Source organism: Oryx dammah, unplaced genomic scaffold (assembly GCF_014754425.2).
Source record: "Oryx dammah isolate SB20612 unplaced genomic scaffold, SCBI_Odam_1.1 HiC_scaffold_23, whole genome shotgun sequence".
Lineage (NCBI taxonomy): Eukaryota > Metazoa > Chordata > Mammalia > Artiodactyla > Bovidae > Oryx > Oryx dammah.
The window spans coordinates 110,371,161-110,393,269 of NW_024070207.1; the positions used below are offsets into that span (position 1 = coordinate 110,371,161).

At 37.5% G+C, this 22,109-nt stretch overlaps 1 protein-coding gene across 6 annotated transcripts in view; it reads right to left on the bottom strand.

Annotated features, from left to right (window-relative positions):
* Window positions 1-7,115: 7,115 nt before the first annotated feature.
* The window catches only part of ZFX (zinc finger protein X-linked), a 36,818-nt gene continuing 21,824 nt past the window's right edge, over window positions 7,116-22,109 (bottom strand). For 4 of the 6 annotated variants that reach the window (XM_040266637.1, XM_040266639.1, XM_040266640.1 and 1 more), the window contains 5 exons: window positions 15,389-15,538; window positions 15,026-15,169; window positions 14,432-14,584; window positions 13,765-13,905; window positions 11,676-12,872 (listed from right to left, as the gene is read on the bottom strand). In XM_040266637.1, the coding sequence (XP_040122571.1) occupies window positions 11,689-12,872; window positions 13,765-13,905; window positions 14,432-14,584; window positions 15,026-15,169; window positions 15,389-15,538 (1,772 nt within the window). In that variant the 3' untranslated portion in view covers window positions 11,676-11,688. Of the gene's footprint in view, window positions 12,873-13,764; window positions 13,906-14,431; window positions 14,585-15,025; window positions 15,170-15,388; window positions 15,539-22,109 lie in introns of all 6 variants that reach the window. The other 2 variants (XM_040266635.1, XM_040266641.1) reach the window with 2 other exon arrangements.

Consider the following 22,109-nt stretch of genomic DNA (forward strand, 5'->3'; position numbering starts at 1 on the left):
TGCAAGATTCCTTTTGGGGTGATGAAATATTCTAAACTTAGATCATGGTGATGGTTGCAAAACTCTTTAATTATACTAAAAGCACGCAATTGTGTGTTTTAAATGCATGGATTTTATAGTATGTGAATTATATCTTAATAAAGATGCTTTTAAAAAAGTACAGTAATTCAAACAGGGTGGCATAGTTGCAGAAAAAGACAAATGACAAATGGAACAAAACAGAACACCCAGAAACAGACTCATATACATAGGAATATTTTCAGCTGGCTCTGAAAATCAGCGAAGACAGTACTGGCTTTTCAATAAAGAGTTGAACTTGTATCCATTTGAAATTGAAAAAATTTAAATTGGATGCCTAATTCTTAGGCATATATATTCTAGAACTGACTCTGTGGATTAAAGACTTAGTTGCGAAAAGTCAAACTACAAAGCTTTTCAAGATAATATCAGAGAGCATCTTCATTAGAGTAGGGAAGGGAAGGCTTTCCTAAGACACATAAAGCACTAAACAGAATGAAAATATTTCCATGTTGGTTCTTTAAAATGAAGACTTATGTTCATTAAACAAAGCAACAGAAAGTAAAATGGCAAGCCGTAGAGGAAGAGAAGATACATGCAGAGACTGCTAAATTACATATACCTGGCAAAGGACTAATATCAACAAAGAAAAGGTAAACAATCCAACAGAAATGGGCACAAAAAAAAAAATCTGTACAGGCTTTCACAGAAGAAGAAACACAAATGATCAATAAGCATGTCAAAAGATGCTCAATATTATTCATATTTAGGGATATGTTAAAGCCTCAGTGTAAATTTTTTTTTTTTACATGTACAAAGTTGGCAAGACTTGAAAGTCTGAGAAAATGCTTTGGTGAGAATGGGTAGCAGTGGGACTTTTCATACATTGCTGCACCTGTCAGAGTGTAAATGGGTTCATTTTGAAACAAAGCTTGGCATTCCATGTTAAATTTGAATAATGTGAGAAAACACATTCAGAAATAACAGCTATGTCTGCAACAATAAATGCTCTCCTTGCTAGCTTAACAAGATTTATAATATACTGAGAAAGAAGGATATGGAGATTTCTTATCTAGCACCATCTATAGGCTAAGCATAAAGTTAAGACCTTTTCACATGCTTCTTAAAGTTGAAGCAAAAGGGGTACCCAGACTGCTGTTATTCTATGACAGGAAGCTTCTGGCTGAAGTTCCTTCTACCACATAAAAATAACTCAGAAGCACTGTTAGTCCATGAGGACAAGCTACACATTTACAAATATCACCACTCTCTTGCTTTGCTCTTCAAACGACATAGGTTTCAAACATTTAAATTTTTCAGTACAATAACAATCACATGCTGGGATGTGAAATTAAAGAGATTCTTTCTTCAGTTGAAGACAGACTTGACCCATCACCAAGAAAGTGTTCAACAAGTAACTTCCAGACATGATTAAAACAGCCCACACACACACGATGTATCCTAATGAGATTTCTGAATTTCAAAGATATTTTAAAAATCATATGAACTTTAGAAAACAAAGGAAAGATATAGAAAAGAGAACCAGTGAAATAACATCTATCAACGGTGAAAGGTTTATAACCTCCCAACTAAGGGACTATGACCAAAAGTTTATACCTCCCAACTAAGACAGCATTTGTCTTAGTTGGGAAGGCAAAAGTAGATATTTTGGGGTAGTCAAGGCCTCAGAAAGAATATAAGACACCCACATATCAGACATGAGGGAATAAACATTTGGTACGCATCAATCAAACGACAATTTATTCAGCATAGAGATGTCAAATGGGGAGAGATAAAATGAATAAGAAACAAGAGTAGCAATAAATCTTGCAATATATGCTTACATATAAATAGAGTATGATAACGTGACTGAAGATTTATAATATAAGCAGTAAGAAAGGATTGTTGAAATAGAAAACACGTATCAGACAAAGCAGAATTCAAGATCAAACACTAAAAAGGACAAAAACAGATGCTCTGTACAATCATAGAGAAGATATGTCATACATCTGTCTAACAGAAATGTACAAATGGCAAATACATAATGCAAACTTGAAATACAAGGAAACTGAGTAAAACACCAATATGATGGGAGACTCGAATATTTTTTCAAAAATTTAAAAATCAGGTAGTTAAAACAGTATAATATATATTTGAAATTATAATGAAGTCCAACTTTATAAATTTATTTCATAAGTGGAAAAACATACATTGTACTAATTTTCCTGTACTGTATGTTCCCCCCAAAAAACTTATTATGCCTTGCCCAAAAAGAAAACTATAAAATTCCAAAAAATGTAGAGGATATTTGGGCCACAGTATGAACCCAAGCCAATAAAACTAGTGATCAACACTAGAAAGGAGATATTACCAGAAATGCAAGAGAATAAAATAATTATAAGAGAATATTATGTGCATCTTTATGGTAATAAATAGAAAAATCTAGAAAAGTGGTCCTCAACCATGGCTACACATTGTCATCAATTGAGGAACTTAGAAAATTACTGATGCCTAAGTCCCTCCGTCTAGTCAAGGCTATGGTTTTTCCAGTAGTCATGTATGGATGTGAGAGTTGCATGCTCTTCACATTAACTGTGAAGAAAGCTAAGTGCCAAAGAATTGATGCTTTTGAACTGTGGTGTTGGAGAAGACTCTTGAGAGTCCCTTGGACTGTAAGGAAATCCAACCAGTCCATTCTAAAGATCAGTCCTGGGTGTTCTTTGGAAGGACTGATGCTAAAGCTGAAACACCAATACTTTGGCCACCTCATGCGAAGAGTTGACTCACTGATGCTGGGGGGGATTGGGGACAAAGGATGAGATGGCTGGATGGCATCACCGACTCGACGGACATGAGTCTGAGTGAACTCCGGGCATTAGTGATGGACAGGGAGGCCTGGTGTGCTGCGATTCATGGGGTCGCAAAGAGTCGGACACGACTGAGCGACTGAACTGAACTGGACTGAACTGAACTGAAGTCCCTCCCAGAGATTCCAATTTAATTGGTCTGGAGTGTTGCCCGGGCACTGGGTGGGACAAAGCCTGCCTCACGTGATTCTGATGGTTGACCAAAATTGAGAATCACTGAATTCTTAGTGGGCTTGGACCATATGGTCCATGAACCAGCATCACTATCTCCACGGAGCATGCAAGAAGTGCAGAATCTTGGACCCCACATCAGGCCCACAGAATTAGAATGAGCATTTTCACAACCTCCCTCAGGTGATGTGAATGCACATTAATGTTTGCAGAGTACTGATTTAGAAGAAATGGATGATTTCCCATGGAAATACAGATATCAAAATTCATTTAAGAAGAAAAGTTGGTGGGCCAATTAAAGTAGAAGAGATCATTAAAGTAAAAACCTACCATTTTACAAAGAGGCAGCAGACCCAAATGCTTTCATGACTGAGTTCTATCGAGATTATAGAAAAGTTTCCAAGTTTATCTTATGGAGTTAGCTTTACATTAACATTTAAACCTGATGACAACAGTACAAAACAAGGAAACACCAAAATTATGAACACAGATAAAAAAATTCTTTTAAAAAATACTAGTCAAATTTAAGTAACAATATATTTAAAGAACAATAAAAATTTCCTAAGTAGGATACTTTTATCCTAGAAATGCAAGTTTGGTTTAACTTTTGGAGAAGGCAATGGCACCCCACTCCAGTACTCTTGCCTGGAAAAGCCCATGGACAGAGGAGCCTGGTGGGCTGCAGTCCATGGGGTCGCTGAGGGTTGGACACGACTGAGTGACTTCACTTTCGCTTTTCACTTTTATACATTGGAGAAGGAAATGGCAACCCACTCCATCATTCTTGCCTTGAGAATCACAGGGACGGGGGAGCCTGGTGGGCTGCCATCTATGGGGTTGCACAGAGTCGGACACGACTGAAGTGACTTAGTAGTAGTAATAGTTAGGAACCTATCAGTGTAATTCAGTATCAAATAAAGAGAAAATCAAGTAACTGTATCAATATGTGGTTAAAAGACATTTGATAACATTAGTTATTCCTAATAAAGTCTCTAAGTAAAATAATAGTGGATGGAAACTAACTTTGATAAACATGTTTTCCAAAACCAACATTATACTAAGTGGTTAAATGCTGGACTGTTGCCATTAAAAGCAGGAGTAACACAGAAATGTCTGCTGTAATATATATAGTATTCAGCATTGTTTTAGAAGTTCTAGCTAACATAAAATAGAAAATGGGAATAATTGACATCTTTTTGCAATATGACTGCAAACATAAAAATTCAAGACTACTAAAACAAATTAGAATTGAGACTGTCATGTGGTAAAGTAGCTAGGTCTATGAAAAATATATAAAGATCAATAGATGCTTTAATAGTATCTAAGTTGAGTAGACTATGGTGAGTACAATCTCTGGCAAGTTTTTCAGCTGTTAAAGAGAAGGAGAGAGAGCTCAGTCTATTTTCCCAAAGGGATAGATATGATATATTATATGACTTATAGAGATGCACAGTCTTATTTTGGTCAAAATTTACATTCCTCCAAACATGGTGGCTCAGAGGTTAAATCGTATGCCTGCAATGCAGGAGACCTGGGTTCGATACCTGGGTCGGGAAGATCCCCTGGAGAAGGAAATGGCAACCCACTCCAGTATTCTTGCCTGGAGAATCCCATGGACGGAGGAGCCTGGTGGGCTACAGTCCACGGGGTCGCAAAGAGTCGGACACGACTGAGTGACTTCACAATTCACAAAAACGTCCTCTTGCTCTGTTTACCTATTTATCTTTATACAGTTTTGTATGAGCAAGAAGGGAAGGCATACAGTCTATTAACTATGATTACCTTAAGAAAATTGGCTTGACGGAAGTGTAAAGGTGACATCATTAAGCTGCCTTTATACGGCATGTTACAATAACATGCGTTTTATAACCTAAAAATGTAACAAAATTAAAACTCAGTATACTAAGATTTTCTTTTCTCTGCGCTGTGTCTTGTCATGGCGCACAGGCTCCAGAGTGCGCAGGCTCAGTAGTTGCGCTGTACCGGCCCTAGCACTTCCATGGTGGCTCAGAGTAAAGAATCCGCCTGCAGTGCGGGAGACCTGGGTTCGATCCCTGGGTCAGGAAGATCACCTGGAGGAGAGCATGGCAACCCACTCGATTATTCTTGCCTGGAGAACCCCCATGGACAGAGGAACCTGGAGGGCTACAGTCCATGGGGTCCAAACAGTTGGACACGACTGACGACATGGCCCTAGAGCACGCAGGCTCAGTTGCCCCCAGGGCATGTGGATGTTAATTACCTGACCAGGGACCAGGGACTGAACCTTCATCCCATGCACTCAACATAGATTCTTAAACACTGGATCACCAGGGAAATCACACAGTAAAGATTCATTTAAAGGATGTTCTGGATGGGACTTCCCAGGTGGCTCAGTGTAAAGAATCTGCCTGCCAATGCAGGAGACTGCAGGTTCAATCCCTGTGTGGAGATCCCCTGGAGAAGGAAATGGCAACCCACTCCAGCATTCTTGCCTGGGAAATCTCACGGACAGAGCAGCCTGGCAGGCTACAGTCCACGGGGTCGCATGAGTCGGACACAATTGAAGCAACTAAACCACCACCACCAGTGTTCCGGGTAATAGGATAAGAGGGAAAGGCATTTTACTTTCTTCTCTGTACCATTCTGAATTTTCCATAGTCTCTCCAAAAAGAATGTGCATTAAAAAAAATCTTTTAAGTCAAACAATAGTTACAGAAATACTTGATGTTTGGAAATCACTAAACATACAACAGAATCAATGCTGTGGTTACAAAACACAAGATTTATGCGTTATCAACTGAGACTGGAAGAAAACAAAGAACAGCCCTTTAATAAAGCAAGTGTATTGTGGGTCACATACAATAAAAATTACTTGCAAGATATCCATCTTTGTATAGTTTAATAAATGTTCCCTTTAAAAGCTATTTTTTTCCTGAAGAAAAATTGAAGCATACCACCCTGGGAGAAATAGGAACTAAACGTTTGAAAGTCTGTCACAACTTCCTCAAGAGAGGTAAAACCAACAGGAATATGCAAGGCCAAAAGTAAAGATCTCTGCTAGTGGGCTAATGCCAGAGGGCAACCCAGAATTGGAGTAACCCTTACTTTATGAGAATGGCTTAAGGGAACTTTTCTTTGCTTCCCCTGAGAGGGTGGGGAAGATGGCTGTTCCATTTCTCTGGTAGAGGACCAAGCCGTCTCTCTATAGCTCAGACGGTAAGGTGAACCCCACACTTTCAAGTGACTGGCTGCATTATTCAAGGCCTGGCGTGCTGCGATTCAAGGGGTCGCAAAGAGTCGGACATGACTGAGCGACTGAACTGAACAGAGACTGGATGGAGTAAAAGATTCGGCCTCTGAGTCTCTCAATCCAGCTTTACGATGTGAAGCCACATACCCAGTGCGGGTGGTTTATGTCTGTTTTCAACGTAATTAGAACCTCCCAAACTCCATCAGATAGCTTTGGAATACCTCCCCTCATTTCAGAGTTCAGGCAAGGTGAAATGGGTTCTGCATTTAAAGTCAAACACAAGCATGAAGGAAAAGCAGAAATTGGCCTCTCTTGAAAAGTAAAATATAGGTCTAGTTAACTATTCCATTTTTGTCAATGGGTTTAGCTATTTCTGAGTAATTCACATCATCAGTGAATAAAGACCATCCAGAAGTACTACATCGGTTTTCTGTGCTGAACTTCCCTTGTGGCTCTACAGTATCAGTACATCACTACAACGCCAAGTCCTTTGTGTTCACCAGTATCAGCAACCCAAGTAACCCGAGACCAAGAGAATAGGAAAAATCAAGGAAAATAATTCTTGATTTTTTTTTACTTTGACCTCAAACTTGGTTGACTGAGTTTCCATCAGAGGCCATGAAAAAGATTCTGAAGTCTGAGCAGGTGCAGATGGTATATCTAGGTATAACAGTGATACTTTCACCGGGCCTAGAAGTGATGAACTACTGAAGGAGTCACATTACTTCCCGCTTGTACTGTGTTGGGGATTTATTAACTGTGTGATTTAAGCCTCGTGTCCATGTATGTGTGTGTAGGCCTTGTCTACAGGCAACACTCCACTAGAGTAACTTAAAAATAGGAATTTATTTACAATAGCAAAGGTGTCAAAAATAACAGGAACAATATATAACAAATCCAAGAGTTATTTTATGAAAAAGGCAAACAATACATACACAAGATAAAACAAAATCCAAAAGGGCAAACTTAATGTGACCTTAACAGCTGCATATGTGGCAAAATGGTTTTTCAGATATGAATTACTTAAGTACTGCTAGGCCATTCAACACACACATTTTTCAGCCTTTCTTTTTTACTTGCTGAACCTTCCTCTGAATTCTATTTACTTTTGAGGAATGTAACTTTGGGGAGGCCATACAAGATTTATGAAGTACATACAGGATATTTACATGTATACTAAAAGATAGACTTACTGACAGGCTCACATTTCAAAAGGGGTATAAAGTGGTGTGAAAGTGAACGTATAAACCGAGTCCCACTTCACCATCACTGCTTCCTTCTAGGGCATGTGTGTGTGTTGTCTGCTACATAAAATTAATGCACCAGTAATCTTTAAAGTTCCTCAAGTGCTCTAAAGCAGTGCTTCCCAAACTTGAGCATGCATCAAAGTCATATGTTAAGACATGTTAAAACACAGGTCATGACTGGGTCCCACACCCAGTTTCTGATTCAGTGAATCTAGGGTGGGGCTGAGAATTTGCGTCTTTTAACAAAGTCCAGGTGATGATAATGCCACGGCTGCTACCAGGCCACACTTTCAAAACCACTGCCCTGAACTATCACCCTTTTAAGATTTCAACTACTCATAAAGCTTCTCCTTACACAAATCCTAGAATTTGTGAGAAATAAAGGAAATTGTTAATACTGAGATTCCCAGAGAAGAGAGCAGTACATTGTCCGTGGTTGGGATCAGACAAGTAAGATCAGGGGTTCTATCGTGATTAAGTTTTTCAGCATGGCGTGGTTTTGTCTTTTTTTATGGCTCTAGACAGTGACATTCACCATGTCTTCTTAATCATTTACCTCAAATTTTGATTAGTGTTTCAACTATTAGAGAAACACTTGTTCCAACAGTTAAATAACTGTAAGATCTCATCTTTAAAAGTCAAAGATGACTCAAATCTGTTTTATTATTTTCTTCTTCTGACTCCTGATAACTTTTACCTGTCTTCTGATTTTTATTATAACAATGACCGTTCTCTAGGATGTTAGTGTCTACTAAAGCCTTCCAACTGTGTACAAAGGGGTAACTCTAGGGCAGGGCTTCTGCTGTGGAGGTGAGGACAACCCCACTGATTAAATGTGCTATTGGACTGATGCTGAAGTAAACTTTAAGTGCTCTCAAAAACCATTTTGTGCGTGGGGAAATTTATCTTGGGGGAATTAGAGATGCTAATAAAACAAATCCCTTATGAAGATAAAAGAAAATAAGAATTTAAAGGACATGCTCATCAAAGGACTTCCCAATCACCTCTTAACTTCTCTGAAATGTTACTTGCAAATTTGCAGAACTGAAATATTAGTAGTATTTAAATCCAAGTCACAAAATTCAAAGCAACCAAGCATTGTGCATTACGCTGCTGCATGTAAGGAATTAAGAAATGGGGAAAGGAAAATAATCCACTGCTTTTGATGTTTATTGGGTTTACAAAAACTGTACATTTTTTTTTCTTAAGAAAAAGCATTAACTTAGTACTGGTATCAAATAGACTAAACATTAACAGGAAAATATTCTGATTTTTATTTTTGCACGTTATTCTCAAGTACACAATTACAATAATGTCACACATCCCTATATGATTTTATGTATTTTACTTTTTTTACAAAGTGTACAGAGGGAGGGACATACAATATTTAATAGGATATTTCTACAGAACAATAACTTATATTATGTCCTTGTAAAAATCTGTACCTCTTTAAAACATTTAACTGAAACATCCTTTTAGCTTTGCTAATCAAAATTGTTTTAAGAATTAAAACTAGGTTGTAACTAATGTCAGTACATAACAGTGACTACGATTTCAGTTTCTCTTTATACAGACAAATACACTTTATCATATTCACTTGACCAAACCCTTAAATACCTTTGAAAGGTTTCAATATTGTGCTTTAAAAAGAAAAGAACGGTGTATGATTCCAGACCATGTAAGAGAAATATAAAGTGTGTAAATTGTTGTGTTCTTTATCTTTCAGTTTATTTAAAAAAATATAAATGACCAATTATATTTTCTGTATTAATTTTTACAGGATGTTTTAAAATTTAACAAATTTCCACTTTCATTTAAGTGTTTTCTTTTACATTATTTGTGGGAAAAATAAAAATTAAGGGAGATTTTAAAGGTTCTCACAAAAAAACAGACAGAGCTTTCAACTGTACTGCGGGGCAATGAATCACAAAATTGTTAGTTACTTAAAAAAAAAAAAAAAAAGCACGTTACGGGGGGCAAAAGGGCACAGGCGTTTCTATGCCCTGGCTTTCACTGGCATTCAAGGATGGTGTTCATACCCGCCTAAAGCACTTGATTTAGAAATGGACTCAATCAATCTAGCACTTCAGAGGCTTGCCAAACACTATTAGATTTCTAACCCTAAAAATATAACTCTTGCAAAGAAGTATCAATGGCAAAGAGAAAGATGAAAGCTAAAACCCTAAAACCCTAATAGCACAAAGGAGATAGAGCACCGTAAGTGGCAAGGCAGGTAACAAGTGGGCAAAGAATTCCAAAATCTCCCACAATGTGCCAGATACTCGTGTGTCAACAGCCAATGTACTAAGGATTTGTTCAGTTGTGTCCGACTCTTTGCGACCCCATGGAGTATAGCCCACCAGGCTCCTCCGTCCATGGGATTCTCCAGGCAAGAGTACTGGAGTGGATTGCCATTTCCTTCTCCAGGGGATCTTCCCGACCCAGGGATTGAACCCAGGTCTCGAGCATTGCAGGAAGACACTTTAACCTCTGAGCCACCAGGGGAGCGAGACCCCAAAATCCATTTTATGTTCTCCAAAATTCACCTTAACCAAATTCTAAGTAACCAAGTACATTCTATGTATTTATGACCCTGAATCATTATCTATTTGTTAAAAAACAAAGTTAACTGCTGAAGAAAAACACAACTGTGAAAAACTTGGTGATATTCCAAATAAGGCCTCAAAATTTTCTCATGCACTGAGAATACACCTTTACCTTCTAATCAAAGCCAACATGAGTGTTACATTTTTGAAAGGTTGCTAGCTATAATGGAGAAGTAACGAGCAGTCTCAACTTGCTAACTGGAAGTCGTAATTAGCACCCATTCTGTGGTACATGGAACCGCTGCTTCCTTAGTCCCCTCCCTTGGTGACACAGAGTCCCCTCACGGGCTTCTCAGAGAGAACTGAGGGAGTATATATCTGGATACTCATTAGCTTTTCAGAAAAATATAAAGGCATGAAGCTGAAGTTATATGAAAACATTCTATGTAGAAACATCTTAAGTTCTATTTTTCAGTTACCAAAGATATTTAAAAGAAAATACCTTTACTCTTTAAAAATACTAGTGTCCTTATTTTCCTTCTAATTCTTCACCTGAGTAGTCTCTCCAAAGAGCATGATTTACAAAATGCTCTCTCATGCATCCCTGCATCTTTCATGTTACTGTAAATTTAATACTTTTCATTACTATAGATTTTAAACAACTACTAATTGGGGTTGTGTGTATAAATATGTAAAATAAGCAATACACACGATACATGTCATATATATGTGCATATACATGTCAGGGTACATTTACATATATAAAGTTGCAAAAGATCCTATGAGCCACGAATTACCTCTAGGAGATTCCAAATGCAGTCCTCAGTAAGTCTCATTTGTAGCACACAACCATTCCAACACAAAGCAGCACAGACAAAATACAACAGGATCAAGCAAAATTTTTCAATAAAGTTTTCTAAAAGTTTGCTATGCTGACAAAAGGTGTAAATACTCCAAAGAAAGCACCCCCTGAAAGGATATTTTGTCTGCTGAACAAAACGAAAGTTAAACCCGAACCTAGCCACTGCTCTTCACTCAGCAATGCCAGGGACGCAAAAGCTTGAATGAAAACTTTCACTGTCACGTGGTCTGAAAATATTAAACAAGAGTAAATGACCTTCATGTTAGGATAATTAGACCTGACCATAAAATCTCCCATTTATGTTAGCAGATGTCTCTGACAATTTTATTGTGAGAAATTTATGGGAAAAAATAAGTCAACATGAGTACTTTCAGAGTTACCAATCTAAAATTACCTTAACTTTAAGTTAAATGGTCTTAGAAGAGTACCATCAAGGTAAGCAAGGTAAATATTTAAATAAATATAAAACTTCTAAGATAGAAAAATTCAGTATAGAATCAGGGATTACTTTATTAAAAGCAACTTGCTTGTTGCTGCTTTTCCCCATTTATTAAACAAACTGAATAGAATTCAGAACACACTATTGAACAAAATGTAAAAAAAAAAAGGCAACTAAGAGCAATAAATCTATTTGTACACAGCATAAATCAATATACAGTATTGTATGTGAACAAGACTGACTGGCTTTTAAAATGATTTTTCTGCTTCAAAGCCAACATCTCTACAAAAGTCTGCCGAAGTACTACTAGGGCAGGCCAACTTCTTTATGATGTCGCATTATGTGCTGGTTCTTTTCTGAAGGTCTTCGAAACCCTTTCTTGCAGTACTCACAACGGTGAGGGTAGTCTTTTGTATGAATGGAAATAACGTGCCGTTTAAAGCCTGAGGCATCTGTAGTGCTATACTCACAGTACTCACACTGATACACTTTCCTGCCACTGTGTGTCTTCATATGCTTTTTAAGCTCATTCTGTTGCCTAAATCCCTTTCTACATCTCTTACACCTAAACGGAAGATCTTTTGTGTGAACTGAGAGAATATGGCGACTTAGAACAAACGGATCTGCAATCTTAAAGTCACAATGTCTACACTGGTGCATTTTTTTACCCTTGTGGGCAGCCACATGTTTCTTGAGTTCTGAAGGCCTATGAAAGCCTTTATCACACATGTCACACTTATGGGGGTAGTCCTTTGTGTGAACTGAAATTATGTGTCGTTTCAAATCGCTTGAGTTCGAACTCTTGTGGTCACAATGCAAACACTGGTGTGTTTTGCTTTCTTGGTGGATAAGAGCATGTTGCTGGACCTCTTTGGTATCTGAGAAAGTCAGAAGACAAATGTCACACTTGAATGGCATCTCTTTACTATGCTTAGTTTTTACATGCGTTTTCAAGTTAGAAGAGTCTGCAGACCTATATTCGCAGTACTGGCATTGGTATGGCTTCTCGCCAGTATGGATTCGCATGTGCTTTTTGAGCTCTGATGGATGACGAAAACCTTTACCACACTCCACGCATATATGAGGAAAGTTTTTGCTATGGACCGCCAAAAGGTGGCGATTCAGTAACCCTTGTTCAGCTGTCTCATATTCACAGAATTTACATTTGTGCATTTTGTTGGCTCCTTTCTCCTTATGCACCATTTTATGAGTAAACAAAGCCCCAGCATGAGAGAAATGCTTTCCACACTCGTCGCATTCAATGGCCTTCTCCGCCTTGCTGGTAAGCTTGTGGCTCTCCAGGTGGTTGTGTAAACTTATCTTCTTGTTGGTAGTGTAATCACAGTCAGTACAGCGGTACTTCTTCTTGGTAAGGTGTTCAGGATGGTTTTTCATGTGCCTTTTCAAAAAACCTCTCGACTTAAACTTTTTCCCACAAATCATGCAAGGATAGACAGTCAAGGGATGTCCATCAGGGCCAATAATTATTGCTAAGAAAGGAAAAGAAAGGAGCATGAGTGATTAAACCAAGTTCTGTTTTGGTTTCTCATTATTACATTTAGTGGGTCAGATTCTCTAAAAAAAAAAAAAAGAAGAAGAATTTAAAGTGTGTGTTCTGAACATTATTGGGCAAGTACTCCTATGTTAGGCTACTTGCTGCTTAACAATCCTTTTACAGTTTTTCAATGTAAGAGATTAGCAGCCTCATCATGAAGGGAACCTAGTCTGGAAACTCCACTCAGTATGACTGTACCAATCTCACTCCCTTCAGCTTGGAAAAAATAAATGAAATAAATATGTAACTTTTACCAACTAGCAACTGAGGCTATACCAATTAAGAAATCGGTGGAAAATTATTGATAAAAAAGTTTCATAATCACAATTGCTGTTTTGGTTATTCTTAACAACATAACTTATGTCAATTTACAGTAAAGTTTAAAGATGTCTAAAAAATTTTAGTATGCAAATCAGCATGTAAGAATAGACAGGAATATGCCACATGAACTGAAGTACTTGTCCTACTGCTCTGTAAATTATTCCTGCTTTATGCTGACATAATCAGATTCTTTAAATATGTTCATTTTTTTAAAAAAGTTAATACTTATAACATATCTCAGGGATTTCTTTGCATAGCCACATAAAAATCACCCAAGTTTTGAATTTTTAAAATCTACATTTGATCCACTCGCTGTTGTTTTTAATCCAAGGAAATCATTCATGAATATCACTGAATTCTTAAAATTATATTTTTAAATTCAATACACAAAAACTCTATGTGGTCTAGCAGCTAAAATGCCATCACAACACCTTTAAGGATACACACTAGAGTTTCATCTGAGAGCTCGCAAAGCACGCTGCGCTGTGGAACTCGTATGCCCTCACCTGTTTGGTACTGCCTGGAATCAGGTCTTCTCCTTTTCTTTGGTTTTTGTTTAGCCAGTCTGCCAAGCCCAGCAGACTCATCTATGTGCAAGAGGGCACTTGCAGTGCCATTCCGGTTTTCAATTCCATCAGAATTATTACCTAACAATGTGCATTAAAAAACAAAATTATACAGTATTATAAAGAATTAGGGACTCTTTATTAACTATAACAACGAAAATAAGCCATGATACTCATGAATGACGGAAATTCCCCACTCTAGGTAATGGGTTTTATGACCACATCTATTACAGCAAGACTGTAAGAAATGCCTACCTTCCATACCTAAAAAATATATGTCAGCATTTTGCCCCATGGACTCCCTTGTTGTCTCCCCAAACTGTAAAGTCATGGGCCACATATAATCAAGATGAAAAGTTTCAGCTTGAAAGCTTGTGTACTTCTTGCACTACTTCCTTCTACGTGATATACACATGAAGGAAATTCCTTTTAAAAATAAAGGCAAAAAGTAGACTTTATAATCTTCCTCTATTCTTATTCAAATCAAATAACCCTTACAGGATGCTGGTATTTTAGATTTGTGAAACGTAAGACCACAGAAACTGTTTTCAATCATGAATTCACGTTAAAGAACCAACTCAATCCCAAGAGTTGCAACAGGACTTACCGTAAGCTGCTGCCCATGCTATTGGCATGAAGGTTTTGATTTCGTTGTCATCCATCTGCTGCTCATGGGCGGCAGCAGCTGCTGCAGCGGCAGCAGCATCCTCCTCTCCTACAATCACTTCCATATAAACTTCATCTGCAATTTCAGCAACATCTAAGTAGAAAATTTTAGAAACTACTGTGACCATGTTTACAGAGATCACATATTTTCACATGAATTCGGTTAATAGACAAGTAGAAAGAAGGTTCACATGTTATATACCTAGAACACAGCTTTCACATAGTAAGCACTCAATCAATATTTGTTGAATGAATCATATTTCTTGGCTTTTAACATAATTTGCTTTAAATTTTATCTTTCCATATTCTTTTCCATTATGGTTTATTATACGATTTTGAATACAGCTCCATAATTTGTTCTTAAAGCCATATTCTAAGACACGCAGTAAGTCATTGATGTTTCTCTTGGAATACAGCAGAATCACAATTTCTATAATACTGCTATTTGTTTCCTCCAGTTACTGGCCATAAAAAAAGAAAAAAAAAGAGCTACAGGAACATAAAACTCTCTCCCACAAAAAGGCCACCTACTTACTTAAATCTTCATCTTCTTGCTGAGAGTCGTTGACAGTCATATAAACCATCTTTTCTCTTGGCACACGAATACTGTTATTCTGATCAAGTAGTTCAACTCCATGATCATTCTCAGGCTCACTCTCCACAATGTCTACAGTCCCACCTATCAGGGAAGATGACAGCTTCAAGAATCTACGTGAAAACTTCATTTCCACTTGTTTTACTTATTACATTTGCATACTTTTCTACTGCTATATTGGAATCCTCGCTTAAAAGGTTATTTTCAGAAAAGATTACAAATATTCACTGTCTAAACCACCAAACAGTAATTAGGGTGAAGTGTTTGATCAGGACGGATACTACACTGAAGGTCTTCTCTTACCTAAGTCATCTTCTCCAGGGTCAGCTTTAAAAATGTACACCTTGATAACTTCAGGGCAAGTGCCATCTACTTTACAAGGATCGATCTCCGACTCTGCATCCATGGTCATTCCAGAGGAACCGTCATGTTCTATTTTGCCAGCATCATCCACTAAAAAGGGCAGGAAATATATAATAAATAATAACAGCAGATATTTAAATAAAATGTTACCATTTTAAAACGCCCTTTTTACAAATATAATCTCTTAACTTGATTCACATAAAACTGGATGATTTTTACCTCAACAAGTAGACACGCAAAACTGATTGTAACAGGTACTGGAAATGTGGCTAACTGCTAAGATAGAGCAGGGTCATGGAGGGCTTTGTAAAACCAGGCAGAGGGGTTCAGACTTGACTCTGATAGGCAGAAGGTTTCACAGTCTGGTCAGGTATGACAATCGCTCAGGAAACTTAAAAACAGGGGCACCGCCAAGCAGTTCTACAGAATCAGAAACTGCAGGGGTGGGGCCTGACAGATTTAGAGGTACCCTGCCCCAGGGATTCTGATCAGCAGTTCAAGAACTTCTACTATAAATGGTGGATGAGTCTCACAGAGCTGGCCTTGAGAAAGGTGGCTTCAAAGGGATCAAGACACAAAGCAGAGATACCACTTTTGAGTCTACTGCAATAATGCAAGGCCTCAAAAATCAGGACAGGGGTAGGATGCATGGGGAAGAGGGCTATCCTTGAATTGTATCTAGGACTAAAATTGTAGAACCTGGAGCCCAAATGAAAACTGAAGAAATGGATCTCTTCCATTGATAAAGCAGAATCTATTTTCATTATTCAGTCTTTTACAGAAGTAGAATTCACCTTCAGATTTTCACCTTGAAAATGTGTCTACTAACTTAAACTATGAAATTATTCTGAATATGAAATATTACAGAAGTGATTTACTTTAAAAAGAAAACACTTTGGTGGTCCTAGTAAGTACTAAAAATTTCACTGTGATTTTAAAGATTCCATTAAAAATGAATTTCTAAAAACAGACAAAGAAAGCTTTCATAACATTGAGTCATCACACATATGATTCCTGCATAAGTGCCTCCTCCTAATGTTGTAATGAAGAACTAAAGTTTCAGAATAAGACCTCTCCAAAACAGAAGAGCATAATTTCTGGAAATTAAGACCACTTCTAATAATAACTATCATTTGCATAGCATTCTGCAATTTCCTTAGCATTTCTATATAGTTTTATTCCATTTGATTCTTACCTTTTCCAGAAAAAGAAAGGAAAGCTCTGAAATGATATGTGATTAGCCCCATCAGTTAATAAGTAAGCGGTGGGAGAAAGAGTGGGCAGGTGCCTGTTTTTAGAACTTAAGACCTCCGTCCTCATCCTCAGATTTTTAAAGAAATGTATGTTCACTATATAAAATTTGGTATTAAAAAAAATCACCAATAGTCTCACTAACCAGAGATTGCATCTTTAGTAAATTTTCTTCCTAGTTTTTTCTTTTAAAATTAATTTATTTTAATTGGAGGCTAATTACTTTACAATATTGTGAAGTCTTATGTAATAATAATCATCATTACATCCCATTTAGTATCTTAAAAGCTAAAGAAAAATCTGACTTATCAATGATCTTATTAGCAAAAGCAGAACTACAGCAAAATACAGGCATACTTTATCCTTAGGTTACCTTTTCTCAGAACTTTGTAGATACTGTTCCACCACTGTCTTCTAGCACTGAGTATTTCTGTGTGGATGTCCCTATAATACTTTATCCTCAAAGTTCCTAAACATCACTGTGATTATGACTTAGTAGTTTTATCATTTGGTCAACTTGAAAGAAAGATTTAATCTTTATTTCAGGAAAGTTCCTTGAAGATTCTAATCTTTATTTCGGAAAAATTTTTTCCATTATAAGTATTTTTCTAGTTCAGTTAGTCCCTTCCTCTGGAATTTCACTTATGTGCACTTGTCTCCTTTATCTGTCTCCCATATCTATCCATCTTCCCCATAGTCATTTGTATCTTTTTATTTTTAACCATTTCATTTTTGTGATTTTCTAAAGCCAGGTATCCCTCTGCCCCTCCCTGGTTACATACTGAGGCATATTTACTCTTATAGTTACTTCTATGGTGGCTTTTATCTTGATCATATTCTTACTTTTCAACTTCTGTCAGTTTACTATTTACCTCTATTGTCTTAGAATACATTTTTTGAACCTCTGTATCTCTTCTCTGTGTTTTAAGAAATCACACTGTTTGCAATTTCATTGAGCCTGCAGGTCAGTGCTAACCAATAGAATTTTCTGTGATGACGAAAATGTTCTATATATCTGCACTAGCCACATTTGACTACTAAGCACTTGAAATGTGGCTGGTGCGATTTAGAAACTATGTACTTAAATTCATCTTGCAAAATATTAAATAAAATATTTCAGAGAGCTGAAGAACATGAATCTTCAAAAGGCTCACCATGCATGATAACACATGAAAAAAGATCCACACCTAACGAAATACAACCTATGATCATATTTCAGACCAATGGGGATGAAAAGATGATCTGTAAAACTTTCAGGTGAAAAAGCAATATCTACAAAGAAATGAGAATCAAAAGGCATTAGGCTCTTAAACCAAACGTTGGATGACAATGAAACATGCCATCACAAATTCTCAGGGAAAATTCATTTCAACCTAGACTTCCATACCTAACCAAGTTATCAGTTAACTTAGAAGTTCACTTTTAGACTTCCCTCTCTTATCTTCCTCAAGAATCCTCTTTCTGAGGTTAAAATTTCAACTTTATTATATAGCCTATAAAATATTTCAAAGAATTGGTTATAATCTGATCTCCTTTAATTCTTGAAACTTTCCTAGAGAGGTTCAAAGGCTTTCTTAGTCTCTGTAGACAGAGACTTAAAGGATCAGAGCCATTCAAGTGCCTACCCTGTTAGTCATCTCCAACATGGCATCAGAGATATAATTAGTGAAAAATATAGGCCAAATTACACTGAATTGGTCTAAAACACACAGTTAATTAAACCTAGTTAAGCAAGAACTCCTTTCTTCACTAATTCAGGGGGAAGAGGAACAACTGCTACAATTCCACCCTATGCCTGCCTTTACCCAAAAATGCCCTGATGGGACAACAGGAAGGTTTTAAATGAAGCCAGTCCAGGGTTAGTCTTGCTAGCCCAATGGATGTCACCAACAGAGAGACTCTGTGTGGATGATTACTATGGCTAGTAGTTATTGACAGGCATGCTTTGTGCTGGAAGCCTGGTGTGCATGACCTCTAATTCTCACAACCACACTGTCGGTCAGGTAGTATTACTGCCTTTTCACAAATAAGACTTTAAAAAAGTGAAATTAGTAATTTGCTCAAATTCACACAGCTCATAGGCAGCAGGCATGGCATCCAAGTTGAAGGAAGGCTGGCTGACTCTAAGCTACACGTGCTATTTCCACACACCATGCTGCTTCTCTATCATCCCTATGAAAGGACAGGTATGTTCTCTCTCCCTCTCTCCTGTCTCTCCACTAACCAACTCCCATCATCCCATCAAGTAAGCAGAGATCTGTCCCAAGAGCAAGCTATCAGACAGTTTTTGTCTAGGGCTCAAGCAGATAAATAGTAAATATGAATCACAAGCCCAATCTGAAGCTCCAACTGTATCTAAGACTTTCAAGATGTAGAACTTTTAACCCAATCTTTTTTGTGGTGGGGAGAAGGAAGGAACTACAACATCTTTATCTTATTTGAGCACTTTATCCCCTGGTGGCTCAGATGGTAAAGAATCCACCTGCAATGGAGAAGACCCAGCTTCGATCCCTGGATCGGGAAGATCTCCTGGAGAAAGGAATGGCAATCCACTCCAGTATTCTTGCCTGGAGAATCCCATGGACATAGGAAACTGGCACCCTACAGTTGATGGGCTCGCAATAGTCAGACACGACTTAGTGCTATCTTTCTTTCTTTTGATTCAATGACTTCCTGAAATTTTTAATGAGAAGAATATTTGCACATCTGTTCATATTCTTCTTTGACCTATCAAGTAATGAATAAACATCACAGGAATTCAGATACACCACCATCTCTCATGTTATGAAGAGCATTAAAGCTGACTGCTAATAATGGCATCTCAGCATTCTCTATCACGGATAAAATCAGGCCATTCGTGTGTATGTTTGGCACAAAGCCCTCTCAATCCTAAACTTCTGAAATCAATAAAGGTTTTAAGTTAAAATGCAGCATAAAAGAAGTATCTTTACTGGGAGGCAGAAATAAGAGAAAAGCTAATTAATTACAAGGCATTCAACTGGTTTGATTCCAAAGCCAACAGTTTAACATGATTATTACTTTGAAGGGAAAAGGGATGACAGTGTGGAGTAGAGGAAAACAGTGAAGAAGTGTCTGTGTCATAGAGAAGACAAAAGAAACTACCAAAAGCCACCATCCCTAAAGCCAATTTAAAACCAATCCAATCATTTCATTAGAGTAAAATAGGGGGATAAGAACTTGTATTTACTTTTTCAGGAAACATTAAATCTATATAAATTAGCAGAAACCCCAGGCCTACAAAAAAGATTATAAAGATTTTTTAATAAAAATTTTGCAATTCTGAGCTCTAATACAAGAATCTAGTACACTGTGTCAACCATTACTAAAGAAACTTCTGGCTTTTTGGATAACCTTCTTGGAAGAGTTGACTTCTTAAAAGGGTAATAAAGTGAGATGCTGTGCAACTAAAGGTCGAACCAATGCCATACATTTTACTCCTCAGAAAACAGGTTTAAGACAGGGCAGAAAATGGAAAGACAAGTCAAGAATGGAGAGTGCTTTCTCTCCACTGATGGAGACAAAGATCCTTGTCCCCTCGAAAAGCACAATGAACCCAACTCCCTCCTTTCTCCAGCCTTGCCCTTGGGTTGCCTAGTTGTGGGATACAAAACCTGGCAGTTATATTTAAAAATAGCATTTTCATACTAAATAATGCATCTTACAAATAAACTTAAGTCTCCCAAACTCACCTGGCCCCTGCAGTTCAGCAATCGATCTTATAGGCTCTTAGCTTCCTATCCTGGCCCATCCCCATAAGATAAAGGTCTTTGCTACTACCCTTCAGCTCCCACTCAACCTCTGCAGGTCCTTCTATATTAGCAGGTGAATTTGCTACACAAGGAAAATAGCTCCCAACATTCAAACACTCCTTTTAAACTCACTGTCTCAGGCTCTCCAAATTTCCTGAACCGTACTACCTCTCTCTCGCTCTTCCTTTCTAGGACTCACTTATCAGCTTTCCACCACTGCCCTGAACCCTACTCTATTCCTCTTCTCTGGAACCTGCTCCACCTGTTAGTTCTTCCTTTATCTTCAGTCCCTGTTCAACAGTTTGTGTTCTGCACCTATAAACCTATAAATGCTCAACACACTTCCACCATCCAGCCAACCATCAAAACCTGTACTCATGCTTTTTCTGTCCCTTCAGTAACCAAAATGGCAATTTATACAAACTGCTTCACCTACTCCACCACTTCCACCAGCTTCTCAACCCATTATAGCTTATCTCCTCTATGTCCTCTCCACTGGCCCATGCTTTATTGAAACTATTCTAATTAAGATACCAATAACTTGTTATTATAATTTTTAAAGTTCCTTTCCATTTACAGTTATTACAAAACATTGGCTATATCCTCATGTTGTACTATACATCCTTGAGCCTATATTATACCCAATAGTTAAAATAAAAATTTTTTTACATATGGTAATATACATGAGGGATAGGATGGGGAGTGAGGTGGGAGGGGCGTCCAGGATGTGGGGACACATGTGTATCTGTGGCTGATTCATGTTGATGTATGGAGAAAACCATCACAACATTGTAAAGTAATTATCCTCCAATTAAAATAAATTTAAAAAATGAAAAAAAAAAGAAAAAATTTTAATTAAAAAATAAAGTTGCCTTTCCACAAAAATAAAAACAAAGGCTCACTGAAAAAGATACCAATGACCTCTTAACTGCCTAAAGAAAAAGGCCACTCCCTCCTCAGTGATCGACACTCTTAGAAATTCTTATCTTTGACAGTGTTAAAAACACTCTAAAGATTTTTCTCTTCCTCTTTTTCCTTAACCTTCCTGATTTTCATGGGCTCTTCTCTGCCTACTTCTTAAATTCCCAAAGGATCAATACCTGACATTCTTATTTGATAAGCACTTTCTGGGGCCCACCATCCATTTCCAGATAGGACAGGATACCAGCTATATAATCTCTTGTCCTAAATTTCTTCCTCTCTAGTCACAAACTCTCTCAAAAGCACCAAATTCATATTTTGAACCTCCACAGAAACATCCACCAGATTGTTCCCAGCAAACAACCCAAACTTTAAACAGGTCCTAAATCACTTTCTTTCCACTGAATTTATTCCTCCTCCCAGGTAACAGCATAACCAGGCAGTCATCTCCCAAGGTAGAATACCTTAGGGTCCTCCTCGAATTCTTTCTTCCTTAAATCCCTACCCCTAATCTATCACCAAATCACATTCATTTTACTTCCTAAACTCTCTTAATCGCTTCTCGGCCTTTTGGCTAAGATCAAGTGTAAACTCTCTTAAACTGAACTTCCCTTCTTATACTCCCACTATTATGAAGGTACTCAGATCTTGTCTCATCTAGGAACCATTTCGACTACTCTCTACCACTAACCTCTCCTCACCTATTCTTACTCCATATT